Raw genomic sequence first — 16,372 nt, forward strand, 5'->3', positions numbered from 1 at the left:
TAGATGTCCCTCTAGAAGGGGCCCATTTCACATGGTTCTACCACTCGACCTCCCCCTTCCTTTCTAAACTAGACAAATTCCTACTCTCTACTGAGTGGGACACCACTTTCCCAGGTTGTCACGCTTCGACCCTACCTAAACCAACCTCAGATCACTATCTCGACCTTCTAAATACCAAGCTTGGGTCCTGAGGGCCTAAACCCTTTAGGTTTGAATTGGCATGGTTTGACGAGCATTCATTCTCCCACCTCGTCCCTTTGTGGTGGGACTCCGTTGCTTCTTAGATCTCGGGCCGAGCTAGTTATTGCCTCTAGTGCAAAATTCAAATGCTCAAAGGTTCCCTAATAGACTAGAGGAAACAACTGCCCAGTAACTTCCAATCCCATAAAGATTCCCTCCTTTGGTCCATTTGGGATTGGGACGCCAATCAAAGAAAACCGAGTCCTAGTGGAAGTGGAGAGGCAATAGAGAGTTCAATTAAAAATAGAGTATCAGTCTCTATTCAAACAAGAAGAAATCTATTGGTACTAACGATCACCAGTAAAGTGGTTAAAACTGGGGGATCTCAACACCACCTTTTTCCACAAGATTGCGAATTGTAGGAGGTGAGATAACTCTATCACGCACATCAAAATTGGGGACTAAGTCTTCCAAGAACCCCCTGAGGTTGATAGGGCTATCCTCACATTCTTCCAAGACCTATTCTCTACCCCACCAGGCCCAAAACCCTCTATGGGTGACCTGACGTTTTTCTTCTCCAACGTAAAAGGGCCTCCTGGCTTGAGAGGCCCTTCACTGAGGACGAAATCCTTAGGGCCATAAAGCAGGTCAACACCGAGCCAGGGCATGACGGCTCCCTCGTTACCAGCAATGGTTTTTGGAGCTCTCTTCGTTCCCACTTCCTCTTTTTCTTTGAGGAATTCTACGAGACGGGTACTCTACACAAAGCTCTCAACGCAACGTTCATAGCCCTTGTTTCCAAATTCGAAGGGGCCGAGGAACTCAAAGACCTCCGCCTTGTAAGCCTTATCAGCAACACTTATAGAAACCTCTCCAAGGTCCTCACCTCCCGGCTCAGAGGGGTATTGGATTTTGTCATCTCCCCCTAGCGAGGGGCTTTTGTTAAGGATCACCAAATGCGTGACGGAGCCCTAGTAGCCCTCAAGTATTTACACTCAAGACATCTCTCCAAAACCCTTGGTATTATCCTTAAATTCGATTGGAAATGGGCATATGATCATGTCGACTGGGGGATCCTTGATGATACCCTATCTCGCATGGGTTTGGGCCCGCGGTGGAGGCTTTCAATTCATGGTTGCATTAGCAATCCCCCCTTCTCTATCTTAATCAATGGAACCCCCTAGGGGTTCTTCTTCTATTTTCATGGTCTCTGGCAAGACGCCCTCTTTCTCCCTTCCTCTTTGCAATAGTGGCTGAAGTTAATGCAAACCCCCACTTCTCTGTCCTAATCAATGGAACCCCAAAGGGTTCTTCCCCTGTTCTCATGGTTTCCAGCAAGACGACCCTCTTTCCCCCTTCCGCTTTGCAATAGAGGCGGAAGTTTTCACCTGCTCAATTCGAAGACTCTTCCATTCGGGTCACCTACATGGGTTCAAGATTCAGCTCACGACCTCCTTATTACCCACCTCCGGTACATAGATGACACGTTGGTCTTTTGCGAGCCTCCCCCTAGGAGGTCAACACCCTCCTTCTCTTCCTCAAGTGCTTTGAATGGGCTACCGGGTTTTAAATCAATATGAACAAGATAGAAAAGAAAGGGGTGGCTCTAGACCTCCCTTCTACCCATACCCTTGTTAACCTATGGCACTGTCTAGCCGAGAACCTCGCCTCCACCTATCTCAGCCTTCTCCTCTGTCTCGGTAAACCTAAACATAGACTCTGGGCCCACATAATTGACAAATTTGACTGTAAATTTGCTATATGGAGGGGCCGATATCGCTCTTTTGCTGGTCGAGCCACCCTTATAAAGGCCACTCTGTCCAATGTGTCCATATACTAGATGTCCCTCTTTCTTATGCTGGCGTCCATTCATGAAATTTCTTATGGGCCGGAGATGATTTCCACCGCAAAATTCACCTAATCTCCTGGCAGAAATCTGCTCATCACATTGCATAGTGGGGCTTGGCATTCGGGTGCTTAAGAAGGCAAACATGGCTTTGCTGGGAAAGTGGTGGTGGTGATACGCCACCCAAGAAAGCCACCTGTGGAAGAATGTGATTTGCCTCAAATATCACCTCCACAACCAATCCTCTTGGCTGCCAACCTGCAGGGCTACCAATAGATCCTCTTGCACGACCAATCCTCAGCATTGTCCATCCTTTCAAAAACTTTACCTGCTTCCATTCAAGAGCCAGCACAAAACATAAGGTTCTGGCTCGATCTTTGGATAGGCCAGTCCACTCTTAAAGACCTCTTCCTTCTTGCACTTAATCGCCAAGCCACAGTAGCTGACTATCTCCCTTCCAATGGGTCTCTAGAACCTGGAACCCCACCTTTAGTTGCGCACCCTAAGATGAAGAGCTGCAGGAATTTTAGAACTTTCCTCTCTACTTCGCTCCGCCTTTCTCTCTCTCTCACTGGACGAGACAAGATCATTTGGTTCCTATCACCTGCTGGTCAATTCACAGTCTTCTTCTACAAAAAGCTTCTTGAACCCCCCACCTTCTCCCATGTCTCTTTCCCAGTCACAACAAAAGCTTGGTCTACCATTGCCCCCCCAAAGATCAAGGTATTCACGTGGATAGCCCATGCAGAGAGGGTCCTCACGGTAGACCAATTCCAAAGAAGAGGTATACCTATCCCCGACCATTGCAGCCTATACCATTCTGCAGAAGAAACCAACACACACCTCTTTTTCCACTGCCCTTTCACATATGAACTGTGGGGTGCTCTGCTAGGACTCTTTGGTTGGGAATGGGTGACTCCTTGCTCGGTTCCCTCCCTCTTTTCCTCTTCCTCTCTCTTCCTTGGGCAAAATCTGGAATCATGCTTTGGAAGGCCTCAAAGGCTGCCTTACTTTGGACCCTTTTTGACAAGATCAAATCCCAGGTCATAGTCTGGGCCTCCAATCACCCCCCTATTCAAAGGCTTCCTGTCCTCAGCATTCCATCAGAATTGGCAGGCCTTGCTTCCCTGGAACATCAGCAACCTTCTCGTGCATCACTATGGAGGCCTTCTTAGGATGGCCTAGTTAAATTGAATTTTGATAAGCTGCTCCTTACATAACCCAAGCTCTGCTGGAATTGGAGGCCTTTTCTGAAATCTCCAAGGTTTTATCCTGGCCTCCTTCTTGAAACCCATTGGCCATGCTGATGCCCAGTCAGCAGAGGCGCTGGGCCTCCTCGAAGGCTATTCAACCCTTCCTGGAGCCATGGGCTGATAACCAAAGGTGACTCTGGGAATACTATCGCCTTGGTACCTGCTGCACATCTTCGTTGAAATTTTCCGCCTGACAAGCTGCCTCCCTTACTTCTGGAATCAGGCTTGGCGAGAGAACAGCACATACTCAAATGCCCTTCCCACTGCTGGTGCTACTTCAGCTAGCAATTGAGAGGATTTTTTTAGACTCGGTCACTTCTTAGATTGCAGCCCCTCCCCCCCACCTCCCCTTCTTTAGAATCCCCTCTCTTGTCTTCTCCCACCCTTGGAGGTGTTGTACAAAGCAAAACCCTCAGGGGGGAGCCAATTTTTGATGTACATAGCTTATTTTCTCTAAACACAACCTTAGGATTATCCATTTAGGGGTGATGCAGGAATCTATAAACCCCTTTGTGCTCCGTTTCTTCTTCCCGAACACCCCCTCGGCTGTTAATGCTAGTTGAGCTGATCTCGAGCTCCTCTTCTCGCATAATAATATTCATCTTCTCTTGATCTCCAAAATCATTCAATTATCTTACAATTCTTTGTACTTCTTCTTTTCTTTCTTCTTTTGGCTTATCTATCAAATGGGACAACATTTCTCTCTTAACATCGGCCGATACCACCCTGCGTACTACATCATCTGTAATACCAACCAAATGTTTCTTTATCCAATATATCCCTGCTGGATAAATATTTTCACAAAACTTGCATTCCGCCTTATTTCTATCTTTTGCCTCAAACAGAGGCATATTTCCAAGTTTAAAAAAAAGAGAGACATATTTCCCATCCTGATCACCTTCCTCATTTGAACAAGAAGGCATTGTGAAAAGGAGGAAAGTAGCATTAGAACCTGAAAGATTCAAAAAACCAAAACCCAATCTTGCACATGTAAGATGCAACAAATCAAAGGCCAATCTTGAGTAAAACCAAATCTTGAAGAAAAGCTATTAAGAAACCCAAATCCACATTGGAAAAAGTTTTAGACTCAAAATGTTCAAATTGAAAGTCAAAACAACAATTAACAATTTAAAAAAATTTTTTAAAAAAAAAGAAGAAAAAAGAAAGTAAGTTGAAACAAAAAAAAATTTAACTATTGGAAAAGACACCAAGCTAAAACAAAGTTTGTAGGAAAGTCATAAAGAAATACGAATCGAAACTAGAAAATTTGCAAATCCAGAAGGGCAAAAATAAAAGAATTGAAACTAGAAAAAAGAAGTATGGGAACCAAATTAGTGGTGAAAATATAGTTGCTGGGAGTGGGAGTGGGAGTGGGGATTGTCCCATGCCTAAAGTTCTCTACCTCGAGAGCGCATGGGATTGCTTGATTTGGATTGCGCTAGAATATATTTATTATGTATTATGTAGATTGTATATATACTTGGGAATTGGTCTAACAAGGGTGAGGACCTTGAAACTTTCCCTTAAGGCATCCCATGCATGGGTGAAGGAGCTGGGTTGTGGTAGGTAGGCAGCTAACATAAAACTTTACCAAAACATCATGCATCGTGAACTTGTAGAATCTACTTATGTTAGGGTGTTCCCCTGAAGTGACGTGCTGTACTGGAACCTGGGTACATTGAGAAATGAGCAAGGGTTAGCTAGAGCATTCCCCAGAAGTGACGCATTGCATCTTTCCAGGTTGCGATGAAAATAGGCAAGGGTTCCCGCGACATTCTGGATGAGCGAGGGTAACGAAGCTGGGTGAAGAGCATAGGTTTTGTCTAGCCACATAGAATATAAGAACGCTTACAAGTAAGGGTATGAAGTTAGTGGATACAATGAGACGAAGGAGAGTAAACATAGTCTGTCTACAAGAGACTAAATGGAAAGGAGAAAAAGCTAAAGAAATAGATGGTGGGTATACAAAAAAGGATAACAATGGAAATGGTGTAGACATAATAGTAGAGAAATATTTAAAAGATAAAATAGATAATGTCAAGAGAATATGTGACAGGCTCCTATTTATTAAATTTATATTAGGGGATGAGATAATTAACGTAATTAGTGCTTATGCACCACAAGTAGGATTAGAGGATAGAATTAAGAGAATTTTGGAAGGATATGGAGAGATGGCCTTTTTCAAAGGGGACTTAAATGGTCATGTAGGGAAGGACATGGAGAGATGGCCTTTTTCGGAGGGGACTTAAATGCTCATGTAGGGAAGGACAATAGAGGACCTGAAGGGGTACATGGGTTTGGTGAAAGAAATGAGATGGGGGAGGGTATTCTAGATTTTGGTATGGCCTACGACCTAGCAGTAGCAAATGCTTACTTTAAAAAGTATGATGAATATTTAATAACCTATAAAAGTGGATGACATAAAAGCCAGATAGACTTCTCCCTATTTAAGAAGGTAGATCAACCATCATGTAAAAACTGCATGGTTATCTCAGAAGAGTTTGACTACCCAACATAGGCTCGTGGTTATGGACGTTTGCAGAAAGATATGGAAGAGAAGTGGTGAAATTATTAAGTGTCAAAGAGCTAGATGGTGGAATTTAAAAGTGAGAAAATAAACTTATTTGGGGATAAATTAGTTAAAGAAGGAACATGGAACTTCTAACATGAGGTCAATCTTATGTGGAATGAGACGGCTGACTGTATTAAAAAAGTGACAAAAGAAGTTTTAGGAGAATCCTGATGGAAAAGAAATTTTGATAAGGAAACATGGGGGTGGAGTGATGAGGTTCAAAAAGCCATTAGCAAAAAATGATCATGTTATAATTTTGGTAGTGTAATAGAAATGATCAAAATTTAGAGGACTACAAAAATGCTAAGAAAAACGCTAAATAAATAATATGGCTAAACTTAAGGCATATGATAATTTATATAGTAAATTGGGAACAAGAAAAGGTGAAAAAGATGTCTTCAAATTAACAAAAATGAGGGCAGTCATAGATACATTCATAGGATTAGGATATCGGAAGTGAAAGAAGGCTTGAGAAGGATGAAGACAGGAAAGGCTTTATGACCAGATGGTAACTTGATAGAGGTTTGGAAGTGCATGAGGGACATTGGCATTGACTGGTTGACCAAGCGGTTCAATAAGGTGTTGAGAACAAGAAAATGGCCGACGAATGGAGAAAAAATACTGTGGTATCTATTTACAAGAACAAAGGCGACTTAGAGAATTGTGCAGACTATTGAGGGATCAAACTTATGAGCCACACCGTGACGCTGGGGGAGAGAGTGATTGAGCAACGACTAAGGCATGAAACGAGTGTATCGAAAAACCAAATTTGTTTTATGCCAGGGAGGTCAACAACCGAGGCTATTTTCCTACTTAAGCAACTGATTGAGAAGTTTAGGGCGAAGGAAAAATATCTGCACATAGTCTTTATTGATCTAGAGAAAGCTTATGATAGAGTACCTCTGAGATTTGATTTGGTGGGTGTTAAGAAGAAAAGGAGTTTCCAGACACTACATCGACTTGGTCAGAGATATGTACGGTGGTGTACGAAGAACTAGTAGATAGGTGCGTCAGTTTTTAGTGACAATAGATCTACATCAGAGCTTAACATCGAGCCTACACCTCGTTGTCTTAGTTATGGACGACTTAACTAGGCACCTACAAGATGAGCTACCGTGGTGCATATTGTTTGTAGATGACATAGTTTTGATTGAAGAAACACGAAATGGCGTCAACCCAAAGTTAGAACTTTAGAGGGATGCTCTAGAATCTAAAGGTTTTAAAATTTAGCCGGACTAAGATATAATATATACAATGCAAGTTTAGTAATGATAGAAGTAGAGACAAGGGAATAGTCAAGATTGATGGCCAGAAAATACCAAAAAAGGTGCACTTTCGATATCTTGGACGATAATCTCAGAAAATAGAGAGTTTGAGGAAGATGTCACACATAGAGTTAGAGTTGGGTGGGAGAAGTGGCAATCAAAATTTTATGTGATCACCGCATAGTAATGAAGCTCAAGGGCAAGTTCTATAGGACAGTTGTGAGACTAACTTTACTCTATGGAGCAGAATATTGCATGATAAAAAATCATATACCCATAGAATGAGTGTATCGGAGATGAGGATGTTGAGATGGATGAGTGGCAAGACAAGAAGGGATAGAATTCGAAATGAATACATTTTGAAAAATTTAGATGTGGCACCAATAGGCGATAAGATGAGAGAGAGTAGACTTAGGTGGGCTGCCCATGTGTGGCATAGACCCAGTACACCTGTTAGGAAGTGCGAGTTATTTTAAGTGGAAGGCTCAAAAAGGGGAAGAGGTAGGCCCAAAAGGATATGGTTGGATTTAGTGAAAAAAACAATGGGGACTTATGGCCTCATTGAGGGTATGACCTTTAATAGAGCAGAGTAGTAGACTAGGATTTGTGTAGCCGACCCCAATCAGTTGGGAAATGGCTTTGACGATGATGATGATATACTTGGGAATGCATGTGGTGTGCCCTTTGAGCATGTGTGTGTGCGCGTGTGTGTGTTTGTACATTATAAAATATGATGAAATTGTAATTGATTAAAAAACAAATGATTTATGTTTCACTGGCACCACAAAAATTCCATAGTGATCATGTTGCGAAATAGATTTGAGATTGTTGGACATGACAATAAATAGAACTAAAAGTTTTCCTTCAATGACCAAATGCTTTTGATGGTGTTCATTAAACCTTAAGATTTATCTCCAATCTCCTATCAATAAGGCATATAATGAGCATATAAAGAAACACACACACATTGGAACACACATTACTTAAGTGAGTGACTATAGTGTTCATTATAATTGACAATTTGTCCATTCATATATAAATTCTCAGGACAACAAAAAAGTCTAATGATTATCGGCTGCGGTCCCATGCTAAATAGGATTGGGTTCCCACATAATTGATCTCCCAAGGAGGATCAATTCTGGTGAACCAGAAATGTGTAATTGAAGTGAGACCATTCTTTAGGAAAAGTGCTCCCATAACTATAGGAAAAGGTCACTAAACCAAAACAAATCTTGATAAAAAGTCATTGAAAAAACCGAACCCTATACTATAAAATATGTACAAAACGAAACGGTCCAAAATTGAAATTTGAGAATAGAAAAAATAAAAAATTTGAACCCAAATGTTGCAATAGATGTCACTAGGCCAAAATCAAATCTTGCAAAAAGTCATCAACAAACCCAAAGCATTAGTTGGAAAACCATAAAAAAGAAAAAGGCGCAAAATTAAAATTCAAAAGTAGAAAAATTACAAAACCTAATCACAATGTGAACAAACTCAAACCAAACCTCAATCTTTTAAAAGGGCAAGAAACCCAAACCCAAACTTGAAAATACAACATATAACAATCTTTGAGAAGGAAAAAAAAGAAAAAAGGAAAAAAAAAAACCAGTCCTGGAAACTGTTAACACAAACCCAAAATTGAAACAAACTCACCATTTGAAGCCTAATCAAAGTTGGCTAGAATCAGCTAGCCTTTGGTTGCGAAAACACCGTTTTTAATATCTTTGAGTTTCACAATTAATTGCTTTCTTTCCTTTCCAAGTTTTAAAGTGTTCATAATAAAATCTGAAACTTTCACCCTTGGAAAAAGTTATCAAATCTTTATGTTTAGAAGGGATTCCTCTCCTGCCTTAGATGCCGTACCTGGCCTAGGCGTGGGGTCAGGGTCTTGGCCTGCTGCTAGCTGATGCTTAAGTGTTGAGGTGGGTTATTTTTCTAAACATCGTGAGGCGCTACTAAGGATTTCTTCAGATTATGAAACTTGCTGTCATCATTAAATTGAATCCCTATAGATAATCATATGGTCCTCGTTGCTTTCTCCATGGATCTTGAGAAAGAAGCAGCATGTAAATACCCCTCTCGTTGAGTTGGTTTTTTAGGTGTTGAATGGTTCCTTTTTTTCCCTTGAATGATTAGCCCTCTCCTTAATTTTTTTCTGCTTTTTAGCTTTTGATCATACTTTGTTTGTGTTCCATTGAATTGATGTCTCCTTCTTGATTCTTTTGAAAAAGTGTGTTGTAGGAGTTCATAATGACTGTAATGGGGTTATTCCACTTAAGTTAGGCCTTTGGATGAATTTTTATTTCATTTTCAGGAGGAAAGAGTTTCATCAACTGGCAATGAAGCTGAAACTAGGGAGTCTGTTCTTACTGCACATGCATGCTTCCTTGTAAAAAGTATGTCCCGGCGGGAGGAACACGTTCGCGACATTTCTGTTACCTTGTTGTTGCAGTTGAAAGATAGGTTTCCACAGGTATTGCGGCTGTTTGTCATTTGTCTTTGATTTACTTTGGCTGGTTATTGAATTTCAATATTGGTCATGTGCCTCCAAATTGTAGGATGTTACTTATGGGTTCCCCGTGCTTTTATGCAGGTTTTGTGGAACTCATCATGCTTGGATTCACTGCTTTTTTCAGTCAATAATGACTTACCATCAGCTCTTGTCAATGATCCTGCTTGGGTTGCGACGGTTCGTTCATTGTTTCAGCGCGTTGTTCGCGAGTGGATCACCAATGCTCTTTCATATGCTCCTTGCACTACTCAGGGTCTTCTACAGGTTTGCATTAAATATTCTCCATTCTTTTTGTGATTGATCATGAAACTTTATCAATAAAACAAGTACAGAAAAAAAAATGAAGCAATTGATATTTTCTGACGTTTAGCTTGCAATATTCTTTGAGCATGTATACTATGTGCCCTTGGAAGCATAGTTGACTTCTACTACCTTGGTCCGAAGACCTACTTGGGAGGAGTTTTTCAATCTGAAATTGTGGGAACAACTTAAGAATTACTGGATGTTTATTCTGAAAAAAAATAAAAATAAAATTGAAATTGAGTTTTCTAACACGCAGATCTAACCTTCTAAAAATTGGATGGTCTCTATTAAATCTTAAAGCTCATTAGTTTTTTCAAGTGCAAAGAGGGTACAATTAGGATTATTTTTTATTCAGATTAATCTATGGGATGAAAAGGCTCCCCAAAGTTTGGGGTACTAAAATTAATTCTAGGTGGGGATTTTCTCGAGGGAGTAAATGAACATTCTACTCCTACAGGTGTAGACTATCTTTTGGCATATTCTTTATGGATGTTTCCATCTCTATCTACATGATGAAACTTGTTTGACAAATTTTTAAACCTTATGTTTGGATCTCCATGTTTACGTATTGAGGGTTTTTTACCCCTAAGGATGTTATCTGGTGATTGATATTTCATGATGCAACTGAAATGAGTGGATGGTGTGGTAGTTCCATGAGTTTATCTCACAACTGTTTGAGAGTATTTTGTCATGGTGTTGGATGTGAGTGGTTTTTCCATGAGTTAGCTTGCAACTCTATGAGAGTATTTAGTGATGTGCTTATGTTGTCAAAACATTTAAAAAATCCACAAGATTGTTTTTTTAAAGTTTTAATTCATCATCATTTTGCCTTTTTTTTTGTAGAGGTAGTGTAGAGTCTATTGCACGAAAGTCCCTGAACTGGCTATCCACAACTGGGGACCTCTATACAAAATGGGGTCATACGGAAATCCATGATATGGCTATGCACAACCCAGGAGCTGTATATAAAATGGGATACTAAGATCCAAAGCTGTAATACAGATTTACATCAATAGAAGCAGCTTACAAGCAGTAGACTCCTTTCCAAAATCGAAGGAGGATATGGGGAAGAGAGAATGAAGTAGGAAAAGAGGAAATAGAGGAAAGAGGAGGTGGGAAACGAGAGGGGATAGAATTAGATGAGGAGAAACAGAAGATAGAGGAAAGAAGAGGTGACGGCGTAGATAGGAGGAGAGAGGTTATCAATCTTTGGAATGTGGCTTCATAGGTCTACTGGCCGCCCCTCCCTATGCCAATTGATCAGCAATGATGTTGGCTTCCCTCAATACTTGGTTGAATGCCTCCTGTGTTGCCTTGCATAACACATGTATGTAGTAGGCGACAAAATTTAGGGCCTAACGGTTCTTACTTTGCCCCCATTGATCCTGCTGTTGCGGCTCGAGGAAAGGGCCAAACAACAATTGATAGCCAACTAAAAAAGGATTGAAAAAGATCAGTACGTGGCCAGGTGGAACTTTCAAGCAAGCATCTCTGTCAATGCCACTACCTTGAAGAGCTTCCAAGCCAGGTGGGGAGGACTTGACATGGAGTCAAGTGAGGCATGCTATGGGAACCCAATCAAACCCCTTGAAGACCACACAGCCTCAATCTCACAGGAGGGGCGTCTTATTCTCAAACAAAGGTGTCCGAATCTCAAAGAAAGGGGTCCAAGTCCAAGGGAAGAAACAACTTAAAAGAGTGAGGGAGGAGGAATAGTAGCTGGAGTTACAAGACTTAGAAGAGACCGATGAGGAAGAACGATATGTATCAAAGGGAGATGATTCTGATGATGATGGCATGGCATCATCATCATCCTCATTTGAGAGTGTTGGTGGGAGAGACAAGAGATGACATTGTTGGAAGTGATGCTGAAACCCAATCGAGCCCTTTTTGAGTTCATGATCATTTAATTCTTTGTAATGTCATGTTATGTCTGGGAACTTTGGATTTTGGAACTCTGGAATGTGTTGACGTTTTTTTGGGTAGTGGAATGTGTTGAAGATGAATTTCTAAACTTTGAAGTCTGAAATATTGTTTGAAATGCTTATGGATGTACACTTATGCTATGTGACTTTGTATTTTCGCTAAATGGCAATGGATGTCAAATTTTGTGCAATTTTAAAGTTTTATATTTTTAAACATGTAGATTTTAGTTTATAAGTAATTAGTTTCCAAAGTTGAAAACCCCACACCACCCCCACTTTTCTCCCCTCCACAAGCGCTTCCTTCCCCCCCCACCCCACACATCCCAAAAGAGAAACAAAAAAGCTCCTACACAAGGCCGCTCTATGCCCCAGGCCACAAATCCTGGGGGACTGCCCCCATTTTCTTGAACATTGTACACAAATGGCCCTGTAAGCTCTCTCTTTGTATGTAAGAAGAAGAAAAAGAAGAAGATGACCTCCAAGTGTTTGATGCGAGGCCCCTATCTCTCTCTCACAGATTCATTCTCTCTTCTCTATCTCAAAATATTAAAAAAATTGAAAAGAATAACCTCCTCCAATTGTTCAAGGCCTCGTTCTCACAACCATGGACCTATATGCTTTCTCTCTCTTAATCTACATATAAGGAAACAGAAAAAAGATGACCTTTAAGTGTTTCATGCAAGTTCGTTCACACACACGTGTGCACACACACACACAACATATGGGCCCCCTCCCTGCCCCCCTCTCTTAAGGTCCACTCAGGTATCTGGGCGGCCGCGTTCGCCTTTTTGAACATTGGGTAATTGTTAATCCTTTCAAAAGGTCCATTCTTTGACCCATGGTGGAGACCATTTGACCTATGAAACTGGAGAAGGACAAGAGCTTTCTCCTTAATGGTTGGTTAGGTTTCTCCCAAACCTTGACGACCCAAGGTTTCTGAGGGAATAACCATCAAAATAATCGGGCAATTCTATAAGCCCAATTTTTTGTGAACCTACTGTAAATCCTTTGTAATCGGGCAGGTATATAAGCCCATTTTTTGTATAGGGTCTGCTGACCTATTATTTACCGAGAGACCCGTCTAGAGGGTTCTCTCAAACTACCACACATCTGTAATCTAACTTCTCTTAGCAATACAAAAGTTAACTTTACTTAAATTTTTTTTTAACTTGACAGAGCCTTATGATGGGGGCTGCCAGGTAACCCGAATGATCTGAATTCTTGGGCAAGGGACAAAATGTTTTCTCAATTGTTGAGGTAGGTTGAGGTGCCCAAGTTGCTGGAAAGTGGCAAGTGTTTGACCCAAAAGATCATTTTGGCTTTAATGTGGTCAAGTAGAACCTGCTTGGGCTGTCCTAGACCGTGAAAGATACGAGCATTCTCTCTTTCCACACATCCCACAACCATGAGGACATGAAAGAAGAAAGGAGCTGCTTAAAATACTGTACTGTGGGGTGACCCATTGGCAGCCAAAAAGTTGTAGAATGTTTGACCAAAGTGGGCGTTGGCCTCATAATGTATGGAAAGGTGGTCAGTGTTTTCCTGTCCTTGTGGGCACGTGACGAATTGGTTGTGCATTTGAAGCCCTCTCTTTTGAAGTTGGTCTCTTTGTTAGAAGCTTCCCATAGGCAAGGGATCATATCAAAGACTTGGACCTTGTGGGGTACCGGTGTTGCCCAAATTTTGTTGAAGGGCCTGGCGTCTTGGCAGGTAGTAACGAGTCCCAAAAGGAGGTCGAAACCACACTAGACAATAACAACCCTCATGCTCAATATAGAAACCTTGGAGCAAGTTGAGGAGGGCTGTCAGGTGTTCCTTTTTTGGTTCCAAGAGGGTTTCCTAAATGCCGGGTTCCAAATGAGGTACCCACCACTGATGTCAGCTATTTCTGCAATGGTGGTCTCCTTGTCGGCTGCAATAGATAAGAGGAATGGCCAGCAAGCCCCCATGATTTGGTGTCCCTCCCATAGATCCTTCTAGAATCTAATCTGGTTGCCTCTTCCTACTTTGAATCTTATATAATCCATGAATATATGCAATTCCTTATAATGCTTTTCTGTGCACCAATGCCCTATGAGATGGACATAGGGGGACCCAATGTCCAGTTTCAGTGGCATACTTTTCTTGGATCACCTCCTTCCCCGGATGGGTGTTATCTGCAACAAATTTCCAACACCATTTTCCTAGTAGTGCCGGGTGATTCTCACTTAGCCATCTAATTCCAAGGCCTCCTGATCATTTGAGGCTGCAGATTTCGTCTTACGCAATGGGTGGAACTTGTGTTCATTGTTGGTGTCCAACTAGAGAAAGTTCCATATAAGACTCTCTAGCTTGGAAGCCGCAGCCGCATGCATATGGAATAAGGACATATTGTTGATTAAAACATTTACCGGAGGCGCTTTGAAGTTATCCTTGCCCCTAAAGAAAGGAACCTTCCTTTCCAGTTTGCCAACCTCTTATTTGAACTTCTCGATGACTGAATCTCACGTGTTTCCTAGGCTTACTTGTACATAAGGGCAAGCCTAAGTATTTTGTTGGTGAGGATTCAGTCCTGGTAGCCCAAGTGTTGTGCCAAAACATTAGCTTCCTCATCACCAAAGCTACTTAATATTGTGGTTTTCCACATATTGGCTTTCATCCCAATAGAGATCTCAAAACACCTAGGAAATAACCAAAGGTGATCCAATTGAACTTGGCGCACCTCGTAGAAAGTGATGATGTCATCAGAATATGGTAGGTAGGTGATCTTTTTATTTTTTTGGAGCCTGGTGATGGATTTGGAGAAAAGCTCGCCTATCACGCAAAAGAGATGGAGAGAGAGGGTCTCCTTGGTGTAGTCTTCTGATGGCCGTAGAATAGCCTTCCGACAACCTGTTGATAAGAATGGAGACTTGAATTGGCGACAAAACCCATATTCCAAGTTCTCCATCTTGAGCTGAATTCCATTCTACTCTGGATTACCTCCAAGATTTGACCAATCGACATGGTCCTAATGCTTTTCCTTAGTCCAACTTGACCACCAAGCCTTCCTTCCCTGCCAGGCATCTAAAGTATGTAGGCCGGGAGCGCTGTCTAGAATATGTCTGTCAATCACAAAGACCGACTGGATTTTGGGGATGACCTTGCCTAGGACTGTGCTAAGTACTAATAGCCAAGACCTTAGTTAGTATCTTGCATATGGACTTCGAAGGGGCTTATGGGCCAGAAATCTTTTAATATTCTAGCTCCTTCGACCTTAGGCACAAGGGTTAGGAAGGTGGAGTTCATTCCTCTATAGACAACCTCTAAAATAAAACTCATTGAAGAAAGCCAAAATGTCTAATTCTACGGAAGATGATTATGGGTAAACCATGAGGACCCAATGCCTTGTCCTGCGAAAGATTGACCACTATCTTCCTGATTTCGAGCCAATCTGAATCCTGATATGGAAGGGAATTGAAGGAAAAATCTCGCATTGGGGTCTAGGGCCCTCAGTTCGGAGAAAAGAGTCTAGAAGTACCTAATGATTATTCTTCACTTGCTGAAGATCTGTAAAAGTACAGTCGCCCGCATAGATTTCGGTGATATATTTAACCTCTACCTCTAGGGCTAAAGATTTTGTGGAGGAAGGCAGTATACCTACCTTCAGCCACTTCACTCTGAATCTCTGAAGCCATTGGGTTTCTTCTTGCTTTAGGGCATTAAATAGGTTCCCGTTGGCCACTATCCTCTCAATATGTTCTTCCTCTGAATGGTCTGGTTATACAGTGGTGTCTAGTACTTCAATTTTAGTGATATGGGTTTGAATTTGGCTTTCAAAATTTCCTGGCAAAGATTTATTCCACTGTTTTAGTGAGGCTTTCAGGAGATGGAGTTTCTTGGTAAGCCGAACACCCTTGAACAATATAGGACCATGATTGGCAAATGCGCTGTGAGAAATCTGCTTCCTTGAATCATCATAGTTTGAATTTGAAAGGCTTATTTGGTTTGGGTACATGGTTGGTGTCAAGTAATTTGGGTTTATGGTCTGAGCTGGCCTTGGGTTCCTAGGATAGTAGACTTCCAGTCCATTGACACTAGTAAACAATATATCTTAGGGGTAGAGAGTTTGTGGCATGTAACTCTAGTTGCGGTAGAGGGTGTATATCAAGCAATTTTGGTCTATGAAGTCTAAGAAAGCCCTCATGTGGCCTTGATTCTACCCCCTCTACTCTTCTTTTGACTCATGGAATAACATTTAGATTGCCATCTATTACCGACAGTATAGGGGGGTTGCACGCTTCGTAGTCCAATTCAGGCCAAAGTTTACCTACTTCTAAGACAGTTCGGTGCATCGGGGGCATGTACAAATCGAAACTTTCCAAAGGATACTGCAAGGGGCCCTTTTGAGAACAATATTACTTTAAGTCCCTAACGGAGGAAGAGTGGAGGATATGAGAGGTGGGTGCGCGTATGACACATGCATCCAAATGCTCCAAGGGTATCCTTTGCTTCCCACTGGCAAGACTTTCTTCACCGAATCTCTCTTTCTGAG

General features: G+C 41.6%; 1 protein-coding gene across 2 annotated transcripts in view; it reads left to right on the forward strand.

Moving 5' to 3' along the window:
• Positions 1-16,372, forward strand: part of LOC18448187 (Phosphatidylinositol 3- and 4-kinase family protein) — an 87,299-nt gene that overhangs the window by 25,830 nt on the left and 45,097 nt on the right. For both annotated transcript variants that reach the window (XM_006858263.4, XM_088867592.1), the window contains 2 exons: positions 9,434-9,592; positions 9,713-9,895. In XM_006858263.4, the coding sequence (XP_006858325.1) occupies positions 9,434-9,592; positions 9,713-9,895 (342 nt within the window). The remainder of the gene's footprint in view (positions 1-9,433; positions 9,593-9,712; positions 9,896-16,372) is intronic.

Source organism: Amborella trichopoda, chromosome 5 (genome assembly GCF_054954075.1).
Source record: "Amborella trichopoda isolate Santa Cruz 75 chromosome 5, AtrichopodaSantaCruz75HAP2 v2.0, whole genome shotgun sequence".
NCBI classification, from domain to species: Eukaryota; Viridiplantae; Streptophyta; class Magnoliopsida; order Amborellales; family Amborellaceae; genus Amborella; species Amborella trichopoda.